The sequence below is a fragment of the Simochromis diagramma genome, unplaced genomic scaffold (assembly GCF_900408965.1).
Source record: "Simochromis diagramma unplaced genomic scaffold, fSimDia1.1 OVJJ01000024.1, whole genome shotgun sequence".
In the NCBI taxonomy this organism is placed as follows: Eukaryota; Metazoa; Chordata; class Actinopteri; order Cichliformes; family Cichlidae; genus Simochromis; species Simochromis diagramma.
The window spans coordinates 1,123,031-1,144,290 of NW_024387332.1; the positions used below are offsets into that span (position 1 = coordinate 1,123,031).

Here is a 21,260-nt window from a genome sequence, read left to right on the forward strand (position 1 = left end):
TATCTCTCTCAACAACTCTGGATATTAGTCAGATCAGCACACACACACTGGTCCAGTCCAGTTTAACGACTCGAGGTTGGAGCAGAGGTGCTACTTGCCACCATCGGCCCCTCGGAGCCCCAGGCCAGTACGGAGGCCCCCGAGGGCTGGCAAGCTTTAAACTGGAGCAATGATTTGTGCAAAGTTTGCCATAACAATCGAAGACGCCTGACCTCTTTAATGGGGCCCCACCCGACTCCACCCGAACCCCCCCACTCATATTGCAACTGATATTTATGATTCTGTTCAAACTAACCCAGTGATGGATGCCAGTCAATAAAAATGAAGAGCAGTTATCCTTCTGGAAGTGAAAAAAACAAAAAAATGGTGAAGAAAAAAAGCAAGACACTGAAGTCTAATACTAAATAACTTCATATTACCAGTCTGTAACATCACAGTCATCAGCATCATATTATTTCTCTGATGTGATGTTTGACATTAGTGCAGCCAGCAGACTGGAAGAATGTAGAAACATGCAAAGACACTTGGACGTGTACTGCGATGTGGCTTTTATTATATATTTTCCACGACTGCAAGTCCAGCAGGTATGGCTGGTTTCCAGTAACATACATCATCTGACGGTGAGTGCAAGGATCCATGGAGAATTTATATTTCAATGCACCAATTATGCATGTGCCCAGGAAGTGGACTTCAGGCAGAAGTATAACAGCAAGGACCTGGTTCCCAGCCCGTGTCAGTCTCTACATGTATGCATTACAAAGATGTAAATTATTGTGGTGTGTGTGTAGTGTGTGTATATTTCACTACATTTTATACCTGTGCTGTAGACCACAGAAAGACTGTCTTTGCAGTTTAATTGGCGTGTTTGGAGCACTGAAACCTCCAACTTGCTTACTGCTATGTGAGTGATGTCTCATTGTACTGCCCAGCTGTTTGTTATTGTCTAACCCATAACTATTTTTATATAAGGCCTTCTATGGAAATCTGAGCTTCGGGTCGAAACACTGAGTCGCTGTAAATTCTGTGCCACCATAAAGGAGGCTTTGAAGGGCCACGGGCAAGAACTGAGTAACCAGTGATTAATGCAGGGGTCCATCCAGGTGATGTGACTGGAATAAACTGTATCACATGTATTACAGCACCTCACAACCCCATTTGCAACAAAAGAAAAAGTCATGAGCACCATCTAGTGGTGCAAAAGGGCATTTCCCCTCAGCTTAGATCCCTCTCCCCGTCACATCTTTGAACTGAGATGAAGGTTATCAGGTTATTTCTCATTTTTGACCTCAGCAGTGACCGAGGTGGAAAAATGCCAGATGTTAGACTGCTCCTGGTTGGCTGGCTCTGCCTTAAACTGAAAGGGAACAATTGACAGTTCTCATTATAGAGTAGTCAGTAACTTTGTTTGTTGCTGGAGACACAGGAGGACACATAAGACGAGGGTCTGCTGGTGTGTGTGTGAGGAGGCTTCTTGTTAGATCAAAGGTTTAACATCAAGACGCTGATGGTAAAACAATCAGCTCTAGGCTGAACTAACTAGACTTTACTCACACTAGCTACATCCATTTTTATCTACGGTCTGCTTTAAAATCATTTCATCAGTGACTCATACGAGAACTCGAGCAGTGGGAACAGAATCTGGATGTTTGCGTAATCAGAAGTTGGGCAAGGGGAGATGACTACAGAGAGTTTGTGTGTGAACCTGTCCTCTGAGGATCGTTTGATTCCAGTAAACGGTTTCAGCAGATGTGATCTCGTAAACATGATTTATTGTCAGAGCCTGACACTGAGAAATGCTCACGGCTTCTGCTTTCTAGCCTCTGGCTAAGCAGCGTCAAACAAGCACGACAAACGTTTGAAATCCTTCTGGATGCATGAATGAACCTGACAGTGTGAAGTTTACTCAACCCAAACTTTATTGACCTTTTTAAAAAGCAAAAGCATGTTTTATCACACAAGCGTAAAACGTGCAGGAACATTAGGAAAACCATCAGGACTGCCGATGGAGCAGGGTGTGTGTCTGTGTGTGACACACTATGACTCTCAGGCTAACAGCTCTACCTGATGATTCACCAACTCATTATGACTCGTGTGAAAACAACCCAAAGGTCAAATTGTTGGCACCACTCCGTATAAGACAACAAACGAACAAACACATGTTAACCACAGGTGTACACTGGAGCTCACGTCCACAAACAAAAGACAGAATGCTTACATAACACAAACAAACATAGAGCCCCTAGTTAAGCCCATTTAATCCCCATGTCTTATATAATATCCCATAATAACAGCAGTACAAATCTCATACAATAAAGGAAAGTGTTTTTTAAAACTAGGATGTCATTTGTTTTTAATACATAAGCCGAGTGGTTTAAAATTAGCACCTGAAATACACTGTTTCTCATTCATGATGCAGGTGGACTCCCTGCCTGCTCAGGACTGTGTTGTATATACATATACAGATATGTTCATATATTTGGTCTGGTCAGTTTCTTTGTATGGCTCAAACTCACATGTACAGAGTCAAGAGTCAAAACATATTAAACAAAATTGGAAAAAAAAAGTCAGTATTAAAACAGACCTGAACAAACAAGGAAACCATGAAAAATAAAACCCCAAACAAATAAGTAAATATTAACTTTATGTCACATTTATGTTGTCAGCACTATTGGAAAACTAAAAGGATAACTAACGTGCTAACAACGAGCTGTCTTACATACATGCTGACATTCTTCTCCAAATACATCAAACAAAAAACAATAAGTGACTGGAACACCAAACGTAGCTGGCAGATGGACTTTGAGGTCATTTAAAAGACTCCCTGTGCTGTGATGCTGTTGTTAACGTTTTCACCACAGCTTAAAGTAAGTGCTGGCATTAAGAGTCATTAGTTTCAGCTTTGTGGTGAGTTATGCAGGGATATCAATAGGAATTTAAAAATTATGGGACACTTCTGGTAAATATCCATCAGCCAATATACTGGTGCATTCCCAATATTTATCATTTTCCAGCACAGGCACACTGGTTTGCAGAGCGGCCCATGTTCCTCCATCAGTCTTTACTCCTCTATAACCAGTGTACCATCTGCTGCAGTGACCGAGCTAACTACACATACACATATGGAAACACATCAGACATTTAAAGACTCATACAGGAGCTTTCATGTCATTTATGAACATGACTACATTTTATTTGATCATTTTGTTTTTCTTTTCACTGCCGTGGTTTCATTTTTCAAACAGCGTACATCGAAACAAGAATGAAGTAATACTCGTACATTTCTGTGTTTAACCAGATTACTAATCAGTGACAACTGTTCACGGACACAGAGATGATATTTGACAGAAAAGAAAGTTATACATGCACAAGAGATCGAGGGACTCCTCGTCCCCCGGCACTATTTAATGTCCTCCGGTATCAGAGCCTCTTAACCTCTTAACGTCCACCACGTCGCCGGCACCCGCCGAGACTTAGAGCTGGGTTTTGTTATTAGCCACATGCTAAACAGCCATATTTTCAGAAACTACACAGCAAAATCTCCAGTGTTAAATTAACACTGGAGAGTGTCTATATGGGTCCACGCCTCTGAGTGTTAAATACAACACTGTTGAGTGTTAAATTAACACTTTTGACAGTGTTATATGTTTAAAAGTAACCTAGTCAGTTTTGAAGATTAACAATGGCTAACACTGAGCAGTGCTGGTTTTCTAACACTGGAATATTTCTAACATTTTGAGTTATTTTCCAGTGTTACAAAATCAGCACTGCTCAGTGTTAGCCATTGTTAATCTTCAAAACTGACTAGGTTACTTTTAAACATATAACACTGTCAAAAGTGTTAATTTAACACTGGAGATTTTGCTGTGTAGAAGATGTTACATTTTGAATGAAGTGTTTCACACGTGCACAGCAGTGTTTGTGTGGCTGGATGTTAACTGAACCCAAACCTAAGGCTTGACTGGTGGATTCAAGAGGTTAAAGATCCAACATGGCTTGTTCTAGGTAACAATGTCACAGCGCTCCTCAAAGAGCTCTGAGACATTAACAGCTTAAAGAGATTGGATCAGCTGGACACCCTAACTGAGGACAAGTTGTTACTCCAATGTAACAAACAATGGAAGTTTCATAGAAACCAGCTAATGAGAACCTAACATTTCTGTGCAGGTTACAGTAAACGCCTGATTGCAAGTCAGGCGTTTTTGCCAAACACAGAATGTCAGATGTTTCTGTAACAGGCCTGAACACATGCTTGGAGAGAAAAACACACACCAGTAATTACAGCCTCTCTAAGACAAAGACAAGCCTGAATGTACTCGAAACGTTACCGTCGGGGTCTCTGAAACGCCCTGCCAGGCAGATCAGCCGGTTCTGGGCTGCCCCCTCTGAGGAAGAAGGACAGTCGGGTTAATCGTTTCAAATTCACTCAAATTCAAATTTGTAAAAACAAAAAAATCTAAACAGAAAATTGTAGTTCAGCAGGAGATGTAGACCCAGAGTATTCTGAACCATATTGTTCAGTTTTAAAGGAGTGAAGACGAACTGTGTACTGTAGCCTGGAATCCTCATTAACTGGACCTGTCACTTTTGTACTTTTAGTCTATATGAAACACGGACAGCACTGAAGTCAAGAAGTTCCCTTCAGCTGCCTCTCCAATCTGTGCTTAATGTCTTGTTTTGTCAGCAGTGCCACACTTCCATGGATTCTTTTGTTTACAGCTTTTATGTGTGTAATCGATTCAGTGCTCGGGAATCTACAGGGAGTGCAGAATTATTAGGCAAATGAGTATTTTGTCCACATCATCCTCTTCATGCATGTTGTCTTACTCCAAGCTGTATAGGCTCGAAAGCCTACTACCAATTAAGCATATTAGGTGATGTGCATCTCTGTAATGAGAAGGGGTGTGGTCTAATGACATCAACACCCTATATCAGGTGTGCATAATTATTAGGCAACTTCCTTTCCTTTGGCAAAATGGGTCAAAAGAAGGACTTGACAGGCTCAGAAAAGTCAAAAATAGTGAGATATCTTGCAGAGGGATGCAGCAGTCTCAAAATTGCAAAGCTTCTGAAGCGTGATCATCGAACAATCAAGCGTTTCATTCAAAATAGCCAACAGGGTCGCAAGAAGCGTGTGGAAAAACCAAGGCGCAAAATAACTGCCCATGAACTGAGAAAAGTCAAGCGTGCAGCTGCCAAGATGCCACTTGCCACCAGTTTGGCCATATTTTAGAGCTGCAACATCACTGGAGTGCCCAAAAGCACAAGGTGTGCAATACTCAGAGACATGGCCAAGGTAAGAAAGGCTGAAAGACGACCACCACTGAACAAGACACACAAGCTGAAACGTCAAGACTGGGCCAAGAAATATCTCAAGACTGGTTTTTCTAAGGTTTTATGGACTGATGAAATGAGAGTGAGTCTTGATTAGGGATGGGTACCGGTGTCCGGTGCCATGATGGCACCGGTTCTGATATAAACGGTAGTAACCAGACCGAAAAGCAGCGCACATTTCGGTGCTTTATTTCGGTGCTTTTTTTTCCTGAGCTGTGATACACTTCTAGCCAATCATTTTACGTTTCCGAGGATAGTAGGCGGGGCCAGGTACGTACGTTCTGTTAGAGCAGAGCTACAGATTAAAAATGTCCAAGGCAAAGTGGTTAAAAGTCTGGCTGTACTTCACAGCAAAAGATGCAAACTCAGCAGCCTGCAACAAGTGCTTTAAGCTGATACTGTGATACTGTCAAAGCAGGTAACACCTCAAATCCGATGAAACACCTGGCAACGCATAGCGTTTTTTTAAAAGCCCAGAAATGCGCCGTATGATAGCTTGCTGCGAGACCTCACACCGAGCACATCTACTGCGGGTGGGTTGCCTGTTATGCAACATCCCCCAAAAACACGAAGAGGAGAGTCCTGGCCCCTAGCCCTGCCAGTGTAGCAGAAATAATGACGGATGATGATGCAGCAGCAGCCGTTCTTCTCTGCGTGAGTAGCTTAATGTTGTTCGTGTAATTTACGTTGAGTACGCTAACCACGTTATTACATTAATGCATGTAAGGTGAACTAGCAAACATCATCATAGCTACATGCGGCTGTCTTCTTGTTTGATGGCAGATACTCCCTTCACCCTGGCCAAAAAGGCTAAAATGACCAAAGAAAAAGTGGAAAACAGCTGAACATGAGAGGTTTTTGGACAAAGTTTGTGTTTTTTCCATTGATTAAGCACTGCTTCCAGCCAAGAGTGATACCATATATGCCCCATAGCTGCAGAAAAGGCTAACATTGTTATCTTTTTACAAAAAAACAGCTGAACATGAGAGGTTTTTGGACAAAGTTTGTGTTTTTTCCATTGATTAAGCACTGCTTCCAGCCAAGAGTGATACCATATATGCCCCATAGCTGCAGAAAAGGCTAACATTGTTATCTTTTTACAAAAAAACAGCTGAACATGAGAGGTTTTTGGACCAATTTTGTGTTCTCCATTCTTTAAGCACCGGTTTGAGCACCGTTTGAGCACCGGCACCGTTTCAAAAGTACCGATTTGGCACCGGTATCGGATAAAACCTAAACGATACCCATCCCTAGTCTTGATGGGCCAGATGGATGGGCCCGTGGCTGGATTGGTAAAGGGCAGAGAGCTCCAGTCCGACTCAGACGCCAGCAAGGTGGAGGTGGAGTACTGGTTTGGGCTGGTATCATCAAAGATGAGCTTGTGGGGCCTTTTCGGGTTGAGGATGGAGTCAAGCTCAACTCCTAGTCCTACTGCCAGTTTCTGGAAGACACCTTCTTCAAGCAGTGGTACAGGAAGAAGTCTGCATCCTTCAAGAAAAAATGATTTTCATGCAGGACAATGCTCCATCACACGCGTCCAAGTACTCCACAGCGTGGCTGGCAAGAAAGGGTATAAAAGAAGAAAAACTAATGACATGGCCACCTTGTTCACCTGATCTGAACCCCATTGAGAACCTGTGGTCCATCATCAGATGTGAGATTTACAAGGAGGGAAAACAGTACACCTCTCTGAACAGTGTCTGGGAGGCTGTGGTTGCTGCTGCACGCAATGTTGATGGTGAACAGATCAAAACACTGACAGAATCCATGGATGGCAGGCTTTTGAGTGTCCTTGCAAAGAAAGGTGGCTATATTGGTCGCTGATTTGTTTTTGTTTTGTTTTTGAATGTCAGAAATGTATATTTGTGAATGTGGAGATGTTATATTGGTTTCACTGGTAAAAATAAATAATTGAAATGGGTATATATTTGTTTTTTGTTAAGTTGCCTAATAATTCTGCACAGTAATAGTCACCTGCACACACAGATATCCCCCTAAAATAGCTAAAACTAAAAACAAACTAAAAACTACTTCCAAAAACATTCAGCTTTGATATTAATGAGTTTTTTGGGTTCATTGAGAACATGGTTGTTGTTCAATAATAACATTATTCCTCAAAAATACAACTTGCCTAATAATTCTGCACTCCCTGTATTTGTTAAAGCATGTCTTACTAACACCGCTGAACGAAGCACCGAATGTGCATGAATTCTTTTGGTGACGTGGCAAACACATGAACGTTCTGCTACTTGATTCTAAGCTGTTGCCAAGTCTCTTTTACACTGCTGCAAATGCACCAATAAAATCACTAACATCAGTTTCACGTTGGCACTTTTCATGTCTCTCATTATGTTTTGCTCCACATGGTGGCTGGTCAGCAGTCCCACACTGCCGTGAAGGATGGACTGAAGTCTAACATTGTTGTTGCAGGAACATAAATACTGATGTTTCTTACACTCCGTCAGTCAGCTGTTGAGTCTGCTTGTTTTCATTCTGCCAAACTTGGAAGCACGAGTGGATGATTGCCTATTTACAGTTGATGATAAAATCATTAGTCTCTCCTGTCAAGTGTGAGACTTACGAACTGATTAGCATCAGTGGGGCCAATGATTCGGTGTGAAGTCCACACAGGAGCTCAGATTCATCCTGGGTCGTTATTTCTTTATACTCTTACGATTTAGTGCTGCCTTACAAAACAGCTTGTCTTGAAATACGTGAGGACTATTTAAGTGTGTAAATGTCACCTGGCTCGAGAGGTCAGAAGAAACAATGTATGAATAGTGCTGCAGCAATGTGTGTTTCATGGTTACTGCGAGACTCACCATGACATGAAGGTAGCTGCACATCTGCAGCACACACTCCAGAGTCTCCATCATTTGCTCTCGGCGGAGTGTGCGGAGCTTGCTGTGACCGAGGGATTCGTTGCTTTCCACCTCACAGATGGTGGCCTTCAGAGCAATGGAAGCACACTGTACCACACTCATCCCTGCAGAAACACAGACGGCTGCAGGATAATGGTGCTTCTAAGCATAACTGCAATCAGTTGCAGACACAAACAGGAAGTGCAGCTTTCAGGTTTTTATTCACTGTGACTGAAGTTTTGTTGTCTTCTGTTCTCGCGTGCTTTGCTCTTTACACTCATTTGTGTTAAAGATGAAAAAAGGAAACCTTGTTCTATTCTAGTTGATGACAGTTGGCTAGTCAGTCATGGCTAACCATGCTGTAATGACTAAAGCCATTAAATAAACAAGAGGTCACTGTTTGTGGATTTTAAGCACTGCCAGATGTCTTTCTTTGGCTTTGTTCTACAGCACATGAGAGGAAGCCACAAAGAAAGTGCTGCTGTTTAAAGACTGACATGTTGCTGGCACACTAACATAGAAGATCGTGCAATGACAAAGGCGTCTTTGGCATCAAAGCTCTTACTTTTCTCTCTCTTAGTTCTGTGTTGTCTTCTTATATAACCAGGTTTTGCATTTATCGTCTCATTATGTTTTTGAAACAGTGATGCACGAATAAAATGATCTGAAAGCTTTAAAGATCTGAGGACTTACCAGAGTTATCAGTAGCTTCGACGTCCACATATATGCCATCCATCATTGCACGCATTAGAACCTGTTAGAAAACATTTGAATACACCTGGATTGAATACAGTAGATAAGAAGCAAAGGTTGATCAGCCCAAACTTGACGCCATGCATCAAAGTACAGCCAGAGCTGGGCCACCAACACATTACACACACAGGAGCTACTCAGATGTGGAGACCAAATCACGAAGCTTGCGGCGCACGGCTGAGGCTGCCAGAGGAACCTGGGAACCCTGCACTGGTGATGTTTATGCATTGCTGCGCTCTAACTTTGCAGAGGCAACGGCAGACGGATGTTTCACAAGCTGACTTGTTCAGTGGTCGTATCCTATTACAGCACCACTCTGGAATTCAGTGAGCCCTTTAGCCTGAGCCCTCTGTCATACATGTTTGTACTGTGAGGACAGACTTTAGAAAAATAAAAATACGGCAACTTTTTAAATATCTTTAACAATTTGCACAGTGAACTACACAACCTTAATTTTTCATCACAGCTGTTTTCTAAGCTCTGTCTCTGACAGTAACTTGTAATGCTACTCTGACTTGCTTGTAAACTGTGCAGAAAGATGGGACACAAAAGCAAAAGCCCAACAGCAGACGTACTGTCACACAGTCAGGTTCTTTCTCTATACAAGCAGAAATGATAACGGCTCTGACCTCCAGGACTCTGATGTAGCCGCTCTCAGTGCTGAGGTGGAGGCATGATTTTCCTGCGTTGTTCGTCTCATTGACGTTGGCTCCCAGATAGATCAGATCGGCCACCATCAGGTGGTGGTTGTGTTTTGATGCGTAGAGAAGAGGAGTCTGAACAGAGAGCAAAGGAAAGCATGAAGCTATGAACTGAACATGTTGGTGCAGAACGCACTCAAGTCTTTGAATAGTTACCATGAATGTGGCTGCAAAACAATATCTAGGAACAAGACGTTGTGCAAACTGATTGGGAGGGAGAACGGGCTGGAAGAATCTTAGTTGAACAGGTGACACAGTATTAAGTTCATATTTTAAACGTCTTGTTATCTGCACATGGCTAACAGGGAAAACCACGAGGACACATTAGCTAATGCAGGATTTTAAAGGCCAATAGCAATATTTGGTGGATTAAAAATCTGATATTTTGATATACTGGCTGGTATTTTTTCTTTGAAACAGATGAACCATTATCATCACCTACCATGTGTTTTACCTCAGCTCGGATTAGCTTGGATTAGCTACTACTTGTTTTTTGTAAGTGTTCTAAACGACAGGTTGTCAAGAGGTAAACTGCAGATTTCCCCCGTTAGACAAACTGTGCAATGTCAACACTCAATTGTCATTTTCATTTATTGGCTGTTATTAATCCCAGTACTGCTGATAAACTGGTCACGTTGTGGTGTTAGCTAACTTACTGGTTACAGGCTTAAAAGCAAAGAAAAATGAAGCCTGACATGTTGCCAGGCTTGTAAAACACTGGAGGGAAATGTTGTACAAAGCAACAGATGGTTGTAATAAAAATAGAAATAAAAAAATAGAAATCTGTTTACCATGCCATCTGAGTCTTTTAGGTCCAGGCTGTTTAATGTGGCCATCCTTTTAGCAATGGCAAAGCCAGGAGCCCTCTTTCCAACACATGCTACTCTGTGAAGAATTCTGGAAGGAGAAACACAAATAAGCGATTCAAGTTTTTACTGAAACACGGCTACAGAAATGGGTAAAGGTGGGTTATGGACACTTTATTTGTTTGTGTATTAAGATCTCCATCAGCTTCTGCGGCAGCTACTCTTCCTGTGGTCTGACAAATTCTTTAACAAAAAACGTTTTCATACACGAACATCGAATACATGAAATACAATAAATGCAAATGTAACTGGAGCTTTGTCTGTGTAAACTGAAAGTTTGTCTTGTGTCCAAGGACTTCTGCACATTTGAGTGAGCTTCTTTGTGTCCTCCTTGCAGCAGACTAATTAGAGCAGTGCCCTGGTGAACGTAAGTAACAGCTGAAGACAAAAAGCGAGCGTGAGTTTCCAGCATGTCAAAACGCCCTTTGAAAAAAAGGAACTTAAATGTTGAAGGACAACAAATGTGACCAAACTAGTTGAAGGCTGGTTTTGCAAGTCAGTCCTTCAGCACAGCTCTGAGACATCAGTTACAGGATCCCGTAAGTACATGGTTGAAAAAACAAGAGAGAGCGATGAAAGAAGAAGATCTCATGAATCTTTGCCAAACAGAAATTTGCTGGCAGCTTGCTGACTTTGCAGAAGACACGAAATTTGCAGTTTAGAAAGCACCATCTGGATTTTTTAAAGGCGAGATCACAAGCTGAAGTTAGACAGTGGCTCTGTCTACCTTTATGTCAACACAATGATAAAAAAAACAGTACATTATGTTAGTGTAGCCAACAAGCTCAAACTTTTATTTTGAAAAGGGCCCATTACCTCAATACAAACGAATACAGATTTTTTCTAAATGACACATTTGTTGATTTTCCAGTGCGTCTATCTTTATTTATTTAGTCATGTCTGTGCTTTTTGCTGCTAAGACAAGAGATTTATATTTATCTGCCAAGCAGAGTGAGCAAGTATTCATCCAGAAGCTTATTAATGTCTGCCAAACGGATGTCACTGAGGGTGAACATGCTAAGGGACAAGTATTAATGGGGGTATATGCATATTTTGATCCAAACGTGTGTGCCCAGCTCTTGTTTAAATTTAACTATTAATTTAAAAATCAATAGTTCAAAAGAAATCATTAAAAGCCCAGAACGTCCATGACATTCCTGCCCATGATCACTGGATGCAAACTTTTGACCACAGCTGTACATGCACAGTTTCGACTGTCAGCTCCAGTATAAGGTTCTCTGCACCGTAAAAAAAATTCCTAAAAAACAGTAATATCCCAGCAGCTGGGGCGCCTAAATAATACCAGAAAATAACTTTCCCATGAAAATACGGTTATTTTCAGTAATGACAATACAGTTTGTTGCCCTAATTTTACATGGGATTTTGCCTTTTCACGTGCTTTTAAACATTAAATTAGGAACAATTTAATGTGATTAAACAATGAAATTACCTATAAACAAGGTCAATGAATGTGGCAATATGAATAATAATACTTAAAGCCTCTGTCAGTGCGCCCCAGGGTGGCTGTGGCTACAATGTAGCTTCATCACCAGTGTGTGAATGTGTGTGTGACTGAATGTGTAAAGCGCTTTGGGGTCCTTAGGGACTAGGAAAGCGCTATATAAATACAGGCCATTTACCATTAAATGTACAGAAATATACAGTTAACAGTTGGTTTGAATAATAATGGATTGCATTCATATAGCGCTTTATGAGACCCTCAAAGCGCTTTACAATTCCACTTTACTATTCCCCTCTGACCATCACCAGTAAAAATGTAAAATCAGTCTATTTATGTGAATTTAATGATATTCAAGAAAAACAGTACAAAACTGTAAAATACACAGTAAAATACTTTTATATTACAATTACAATTTTTTTTACAGTGTAGTAAAAATCTGTCCCTTTGCAGTAAAAGCTGGAACGACTGCGTGTGCAGGACTGTGCAGCCCAGCCGTCGGTGCGAGGTGAGAGACAGTGGTCGTAAACGATTTAACCTGCCTACCACTGCAGGAGGACAAACGAGGCGTAGTATCGTCTGGTTCCTTTTTGACTCTTAATTCTTCAGTCGTTTTTATATTTGTAAAATAACTGTAGCATTAGGCTAATGACATGTATTGGCTAGCTTAAATGCTCTAGTTTGTTAAAAAGTTAAAAAGTAATCTGCAGCCGTGCAATAACGACGGCTGACTAACCCCGATCTGGTCCACACGAACAATTTATCCTCTGGGCTCTTTTTTGAAATAGTTCTGGTCAGTAGAGGCTCTGCTAGGATAGATGTATGAGACTTAATGTTCAACAACAACATTTATATTTCATACTGTACATTACTGCAGTTTCATTTCACCTCTGTGTCTCCTGAAAATTTCAGCTAGTTTTTTTGCTCGTGGGCGTCCAATCAAGGTGAACAGTAAAAGCTCCTCCTCTTTGGTGGCCATTACCTTTAACACACATACAGGGACAGTCTTCTATCAAACTTACGTCCTGCCATGTTCATCAGCGGACAGCAGTTCTGCATCGCAGACATCCCTCAGCTGGCCCTCCTCTTTCTGCAGCTGTGTCCAGAAGAAAGCGCCGCCGTTCACGTTATATTCACTGTAATTCCTGGGACCAAACCACTCCTGCCTTTGTTCACCATTATTGCTCACAATTCCAAAGATCGAGGGCGGGCAGCTGGGAAACATGAAACCAGGAGGGGTCTGGTGGTACTCTGCTGTGCCTGGAGAGTAGGTCATGTAGGACGGGGGGCTGGGAATGATTTCATCGTACTCGTCACCGTTAAGTCCTGCACCGAGCGGAGACAGCATGGTACATCAAGGGTGGAAGTAATTGCCAGTCACAGTCTCACTTTAAGGAGTAGCTTTAAAAAACATATTACCAGTTGGAGACAGCCGAGGAGAAACTGGTGGACCAGTGGGGGACAGGGGTGGGGGAGACAATGGGTTTCTGCTGCCAGTCCTGAGATCTTCTTCCAGTACTTCGACGATGATTGACAGCTCCTCCAGGCTTTGTGACGGCTGTTGTGTCTGAAAGCCAAAGAGTACTGCAGAGTATTTGAGCTGCTCTTCAAAATGACACGTAGATTACAGCATACCAAAGCTTTGCACTTTGAAACCTTCTGGGTGGAGCAGAGTTCTGCCTTTTATAACACTGACCTTGATGGTTCGGCGCCTGGAGCTCGTTTTAGCTCGTTTTAAGTCTCCTGAGGAACAAAGAGTCAAGTATAAGTCAGCACACCTCTACGCAGGATGTTTGGCTTCTTCTTAAGCCAGGCCCAAAAGCCTGCGTGACACCATAACACCCCCAAACAACACTATAAATCTGCCACGATGGAAAATTCTCTTAACATCACGCATAAGATGACGCACATCCATCCAACATAGGCTAACCCCACCACTGCCAACATTTTCATGCAAAGAAGCCAACCAACCCAACACACGACCTCCTCCGTGGTGCACACTGCCGCGTTAAATAAAGATTGCACTGACCTTTGGCTGTTTTGCTGCATCTGTCCTGCATTCACACAGTTGGATGATGAAGGGATAAAAACAAAGAGTGCGTCAGTGTGAATATAAATCTAAATATAATACTATACAGAACTTATACAGAAGTCCAATTTTTACCTATTCATGCAGTATTTTTTTGACCCCACAGTGAACCTAATGCAAAGCCACTTTCACTCTTTAAGCATGATTAACAGACCCTTTATTTTCAGCTCATAAACAGCCAGCACCACCATCGTGCCGTCTGAGATGTGAGCTCACGCTGCAGACGATACATTTGATCAGTTTTCGGCAGCACATTATGAACACGGTCAGTTCTCTAACTGAGGAGAAAACGGGTGTGATCGGCAGCCGGTTGTGTGCTGCTGCCTGCAGTTATCAGTTATTAAGACGCTGTTGTGATAATCTCACACTTGATGACTACAGCATGTCACATGTTACACGCACTTTGTTATTTTGCCTTGGCTTCAGTTGGTGCAGTGTTTGGGGGAACTTGTAAACCTCACTATGATTTCAGAAAACACAAGATTTCCTTTCCCAAGCAGTGAAATGTGTTTCTGTGCGGCTGTATCTTTGTCACACTTTTATTGTACGTGTATGTTTTGAACCTCAAGCCTACCTTCAAATCTTGGCCACAGCCTTGAGTGAGGCGGATGTTTCTCAGCAGATCCTTTACTGGCATTCTGACACGGACTCCGAGGTAGACCTTGTCGTTACCATAAATGGAACATCTGGCACCTGCAGGAAAACATGAAGGATCAGACTGCTGTGGCGCCATGACACAGAACCAGCTCTCGACAGAGCAGGGCTGATTTTCTAACACCGGAAAATAACTCAAAATGTTAGACAATCAGCACTGCTCAGTGTTAGCCATTGTTAATCTTCAAAACTGACTAGGTTACTTTTAAAAATATAACACTGTCAAAAGTGATCATTTAACACTGACAGTGTCATATTTAACATAAAATGACTTGTAGCTGCAAGATGTGGCCGTGCTTCACCTAATGTATGACACCTATCTGAATGTCAGTGTATCATCAACACAGTATAGCGTCAGGTTTAAATGACGGGTAACTTCTGCATTACAGATGCCAAAAAAGTCAACAGAACCTACAACATATACGCCTGCATAGAGTCGAAGAACTTTTCAAAATAAGACCGAAATGAAAAGAGCTCAGTTAAAGAGAAAGAATAAAAGCAGCTCAAGTAAATACAATCAAATGAAATATGTTTTTAAAGGCTAAATATAGTTGCAATAAAAGAGAAAAAAAGCTCAATAAAATGCATTGAAGCAAACAAAATAAATAAATAGCATAACACAGACTGATAAGAGTAAAGTGGCTCACAGTGTAACCTGCTCAGCTCCCTGCACTTTGCTTTTGTCTTTTCCTCAAACATGCACACAGAACGAAGCAGGTCCCATTTAAACAACACCTTTAGATGAGTGAAGTGAATCCTCACATTTCCTGTTTTAGCAGGGTTGTCAGGACTCTAGAATTCCAAACTTTGTTCCAGTTTCCATGCCTCCTTTATGGGGCTGTGGAACAGTAAGCTTCAACGTTTAAATGGATGCAGGCTAAAGTTTCAGAGCTCTGACCTGTCACCATAGACGTCTACGGCAGGACTGAGAGCTCAGTATTAAAATAATTCACTGGAAATAAAATGTTTATTTTACCACTCTGTGCCACAAACCCCCAGATTAATAATTAACCACAGTGTTATATCTGACTATTATATACAGTGGGGCAAAAAAGTATTTAGTCAGCCACCGATTGTGCAAGTTCCCCCACTTAAAATGATGACAGAGGTCAGTAATTTGCACCACAGGTACACTTCAACTGTGAGAGACAGAATGTGAAAAAAAAATCCATGAATTCACATGGTAGGATTTGTAAAGAATTTATTCGTAAATCAGGGTGGAAAATAAGTATTTGGTCACCTCAAACAAGGAAAATCTCTGGCTCTCACAGACCTGTAACGTCTTCTGTAAGAAGCTTTTCTGTCCCCCACTCGTTACCTGTATGAATGGCACCTGTTTGAACTCATCATCTGTATAAAAGACACCTGTCCACAGCCTCAAACAGTCAGACTCCAAACTCCGCCATGGCCAAGACCAAAGAGCTTTCGAAGGACACCAGGAAAAGTATTATAGACCTGCACCAGACTGGGAAGAGTGAATCTACAATAGGCAAGCAGCTTGGTGTGAAAAAATCAACTGTGGGAGCAATCATCAGAAAATGGAAGACATACAAGACCACTGATAATCTCCCTCCATCTGGGGCTCCACGCAAGATCTCATCCCGTGGGGTCAAAATGATCATGAGAACGGTGAGCAAAGATCCAAGAACCACACGGGGGGACCTGGTGAATGACCTGCAGAGAGCTGGGACCAAAGTAACAAAGGTCACCATCAGTAACACACTACAACGGCAGGGAATCAAATCCCGCAGTGCCAGACGTGTTCCGCTGCTGAAGCCAGTGCATGTCCAGGTCCGTCTGAAGTTTGCCAGAGAGCACATGGATGATACAGCAGAGGATTGGGAGAATGTCATGTGGTCAGATGAAACCAAAGTAGAACTTTTTGGTATAAACTCAACTCGTCGTGTTTGGAGGAAGAAGAATACTGAGTTGCATCCCAAGAACACCATACCTACTGTGAAGCATGGGGGTGGAAACATCATGCTATGGGCTGTTTTTCTGCCAAGGGGACAGGACGACTGATCCGTGTTAAGGACAGAATGAATGGGGCCATGTATCGTGAGATTTTGAGCCAAAACCTCCTTCCATCAGTGAGAACTTTGAAGATGAAACGAGGCTGGGTCTTCCAACATGACAATGATCCAAAACACACCGCCCGGGCAACAAAGGAGTGGCTCCGTAAGAAGCATTTGAAAGTCCTGGAGTGGCCTAGCCAGTCTCCAGACCTCAACCCCATAGAAAATCTGTGGCGGGAGTTGAAAGTCCGTGTTGCTCGGCGACAGCCCCAAAACATCACTGCTCTCGAGAAGATCTGCATGGAGGAATGGGCCAAAATACCAGCTACTGTGTGTGCAAACCTGGTAAAGACCTATAGTAAACGTTTGACCTCTGTTATTGCCAACAAAGGTTATGTTACAAAGTATTGAGTTGTATTTTTGTTATTGACCAAATACTTATTTTCCACCCTGATTTACGAATAAATTCTTTACAAATCCTACCATGTGGATTCATGGATTTTTTTTTCACATTCTGTCTCTCACAGTTGAAGTGTACCTCTGGTGCAAATTACTGACCTCTGTCATCATTTTAGGTGGGGGAACTTGCACAATCGGTGGCTGACTACATACTTTTTTGCCCCACTGTATTTAGATTCTTTATAGATTTCCAATCACCATTTGCTAACCTCTCTGGAGTAGGCGATCACTATCTGTGCAAAAAAAGGTTGTGTGATCCATTGAACGACCCTTTAAGATTGGCCACATGCTGCCAACATCACCCTCTTCACATGGATGCGCTGCAGAAATCTTAATTTAGTACAGCGGTCTTAAACTCGCAGCCCGGGGGCCACATGCAGCCCATGTCGGCCCTACTTGTGGCCCATATACTGATGTGAATAAATGTAAGGCAGTTTGGCGCTTGAAGGGACTTTTTTTGAAACCAATATGAGCAGAGAGCACAAACATGCTGAGGCTGTGTTCGCTCAGTGAGAGACTCACAAACTCATGCGTGCAGTTTGATTTTGTTAAATATGAACACAATGACAGGGACCAGTGTGTTTGTTTGTTCGTTCAATGAAAGACTTCAGTTAGTTAAGAGTCTATTTATACAATATTTGAAATAAAAACAAACAAAACATTTTCTGAAATATTTGTGGCTGTTTTCTTGTTTGTTTGGTTGTTTTTGTGCCACTTGAACACTAAAGTGGCACACAGCTCGTTTGATAACCAGCTTCATGTGACTGTTTAGGCTGATTTTAGGGTCAATCCAAAAACGTAAAGAAGTCCTGGCTTCATGGTGCAGGACCAAGCTCGAAGTCTGATGTCTGTTATCGCATCATAGTTTCTCTTGTCTGGAGCGCTCTCTCTAAACAACACGCCCAGGCGCTGACAGTAGATCAGCAAACAGTCGATCTGACGACCATGCTACGTTTAAAGTCGTGTTTCTTTAGCTCAGTGTACCATTGGCTGGTTGGATATCTGTGGTAACTAGTAGTCGAACAGGTGTACCCAAAAACGTGTCCGGTGAGTTTGTAAAGTTACTACAAGCTGTTAGGAGTTCCTTAGATAAAACACACAAACAACAAAGAGAAAAGCCCAGCATCGTTCCTGTAAAAGTACAAGAGCTGCGATAAAGTCCTTTAATAATAAATGTTCTCCCTCAGAGATTTTCCTCAGAGATAAAACATCTTCTCGCCTACCTTTCTTAGTGCCTCCCACATCACGCGCTGCTGCACCTGGGACAGGTGAGCCCGCCGCGGTGTCCCCCAGCAGAGCAGAGGAGTCGGCTTCTCCCCGTCCGCCCCTGCGCTCATTTATTTTGTACCGTCCTCTCATATCGTAAACAGACAAAGCTGAGTTAACGACACACGGCTCCCACCACTGAAGCACTGACACCTGACAGCTGCTGTAACTGGGCGGAACCTGAGCCTCGACCGGCTGCACGGCTGAGGACTCACCTGTTTGTTTGCCCACTGGCAGCTCGACGGGAACTGCACCAAAGACGATCCCGCCTGCTGCTCGACGCCCACGCCCAGCAGTGTGAATGTCACGCAGTGTTTGCATTACAATTTTAGAGCAGGCCTCTATACTGACACTGCGCCCTGAGAGAAATGGCTACAGGACCCACGGTGTTAATGTAACTGTAAATCTCTTGCTCTGATTTCGCATAGAAAGAATATGAAATCACCCTCAAGTACACCGTTTACTCTCACCGGTTAAATAACTTGCAATACTTGAATATGAGAAAAGAAGACTAGAAAACTATGCTTTTACATAATTATCACATTATTGCAATGTACTCATAGAAATGTGTATGAAGTGATGGGGAGATTCTCACAGTGAAGCACTGAAATAAATGATATGGTGATTTGCCATTTCAGCTCGTAAGTGATCAGAAGCTTCAGTTATACACAGAGACTGACTATGTTAGTTCAGGGCTGAAGTTAACAAACCAAATGCAAAACATCCAGTAAGACCTGCTTGAACATGACTGCTGATGAAGACTCTGCCCGAGGCAGACATTCCCATTTTCAATGGGAATGTCTGGTGTCTATGCTGAAAGCAGATTTGAAAAGCAAAATAGAATAAAGCAGACACAGTACAGGGACAGGTGAGGCTACTGACATCCGTACCCCCCCAAACCAAAACAGCAACAAAGACATGATTCATAAGTTGTATAATGTGTGTTTCAGCTGACACAGGAAACCATCTGGGGCCAACGGGGGCGCCTCCAGAATGTCTTTTATAGGGGTGGCCTTATGGTTGATTATTTTGCTGACTGGAAGTCCCAAACAGCTTTAAGGATTCCCAGCAGAGCTAAGCAGAAGCAGCTCCCCCAGCATGGAGACAAATAAGTAAAAGTTAAAATAAGTTGAAAACATGTATGTGTTGCTGTGTGAAATACTTGTAAATACTTGTGTCACATGTGGATAGGGCACTATCTGCTGTGGCACTAAAAGCTAGGAGGCAGCATAATTAAAGAAATTTAAGTGCCTTTAACTTTAATGTACATAAAATATATCAGGAATATTAGAGCCAAGCCCTATCTGTATAATTAGCTTATGTTTATTCTGTAGGGCAAATTTTAACCAACTGTCAGAAAGCAAATAACCAGCATGTGTCTGAATCATCAGTATTTTCTGAAAGATCAGCTCAGATTTTTATATTAAATTTATGCCTGGAATTTCCATGTGATCTGTATTCAGGTTTATTATTTAGACCTCTCATTGAAATCTTGTTACCTAAACTCTCACACCAATCCCATCTGAATGGAGAAACTGGTGACATGTGTCACATTCCAGGACAGGTACAAACAATGAGAGGTGGTGGATTGGTCAGATGCTGGCCGATGTGTAAAAATAACTCAGTTGTTTGATGGTGGCATCGCAGAGCTTCCACAGATTCAGTAACATTAACAAGTGGTGGAGGCCAGCAGGTGGATGAGGGAGAGGGGAGGCAGGAGGAGGCCGCCAGTCCGAGTGTCAGGTGAACCTGAGGTAAGAACTTATGACCTGCAGTCTATCTGGGTCAGATATAAACCAAGTTTGGGTGGAGTTTATTTTTGTTGTGCTGACTTTTTACAGTCAGTTACAATAACTCGTACTGCATGCTAGCTAGCATGACGGAGTTTATATACAGCTGGGTGGTGCTATGATGTTACTGATAGTGAACTTTATTTTATTCATAAGGTTAGTTAGTAGAGTTGCCAACCGCTCCTTAAAAAACATAATCGTCCCGCATTCAGAGAAAATATTACGCGTTTCGTGTTGAGCTGAGAAGAGACGCAGTTTGTCTAGGATGGAAAAAGACACAAAGCTGGAGTTATTCTGTCGTTACGCTGCAGCTGCCTCTTCTCTCGTTCTCTCCCTTCTCTCTCCTGTTGCTACTTCAATCATGAAACTGATCAATGATCAGCTGATCGGCTTTTCTCTCTTGTTTGTTTATCGCTCACTTTGCGCCAGAAAGAAGAAACCAGCAGATGTCGCGCTAAACAACAGCAGCACGTTTAAGCTTGATCAGCTGTTGTTAGAATTTATTTAATATTAATTTCTAGTATCAGCTGATGTTTGCTGGAGCCACAGCTGTAAAGCTGCTGGTCATGATGTCGGTTTGGATATGTGGTGAGAGGGAAACATGCAGATGAAACCAGGAGATGTCCTTACTGAATCATCAGAGCTGAACAGGTGATGGATTGCAGATACCTTACTGACAGTATTTGGCTCTACATGTCTGTGTGAGCAGGTTTTCTCTCACATGAGTCCTCAGGCAGCCTCTGAATGCTGGACACTGGGAGACCTGTGTCTCTGAGTGGGAGACCAGAGATCACATTAACACGTGTGTCTCTGTATTAACAAACATGCCATATTGGCTCAGTTTATTTTTCTTATCATTGTTGTGAGGAGACCATAAATAGCATTTGTATTTTCTGTTGTTCAGTTCATTTGCTGTTATGGATAAAAAGTCTTTTTTTGTTTCAAAATAGCTGAAAACTATTCGCTGATAGCTGCAAACATCTGCGAACAAATATAATCCTATAAAGTGGTTCTAT

The 21,260-nt window shown here is 42.2% G+C and overlaps 1 protein-coding gene across 3 annotated transcripts; it reads right to left on the reverse strand.

Annotated features, from left to right (window-relative positions):
• Window positions 1-3,871: 3,871 nt before the first annotated feature.
• On the reverse strand, window positions 3,872-18,790 carry zgc:113279 (uncharacterized protein LOC553749 homolog). Of its 3 annotated transcripts, XM_040006345.1 has the most exons (11): window positions 18,412-18,790; window positions 14,635-14,753; window positions 14,001-14,025; window positions 13,668-13,714; window positions 13,391-13,538; window positions 12,994-13,297; window positions 10,438-10,543; window positions 9,575-9,721; window positions 8,886-8,946; window positions 8,154-8,335; window positions 3,872-4,382 (listed from the first exon to the last, which is right to left on the reverse strand). In XM_040006345.1, the coding sequence occupies exons 1-11, from the start codon at window positions 18,773-18,775 to the stop codon at window positions 4,359-4,361; spliced, it is 1,527 nt and encodes a 508-aa protein (XP_039862279.1). In that variant the 5' UTR covers window positions 18,776-18,790; the 3' UTR covers window positions 3,872-4,358. The 3 variants fall into 3 exon arrangements, with proteins under 3 accessions (XP_039862279.1, XP_039862278.1, XP_039862277.1); XM_040006344.1 differs by lacking the exon at window positions 3,872-4,382 and having other exon boundaries at window positions 7,400-8,317; XM_040006343.1 differs by lacking the exon at window positions 3,872-4,382 and having other exon boundaries at window positions 7,400-8,335.
• Window positions 18,791-21,260: the final 2,470 nt, after the last annotated feature.

Excerpts from the sequence above, each read along its gene's own strand:
- zgc:113279 (XM_040006343.1), bottom strand. The coding sequence starts at position 18,775 with ATGCAAACACTGCGTGACATTCACACTGCTGGGCGTGGGCGTCGAGCA. Across the intron at positions 14,754-18,411 it reads TGTGGGAGGCACTAAGAAAG|GTGCCAGATGTTCCATTTAT; the intron begins GTAGGCGAGAAG and ends GTTTTCCTGCAG. Across the intron at positions 14,026-14,634 it reads GCTGTGGCCAAGATTTGAAG|GACAGATGCAGCAAAACAGC; the intron begins GTAGGCTTGAGG and ends GTGTGAATGCAG.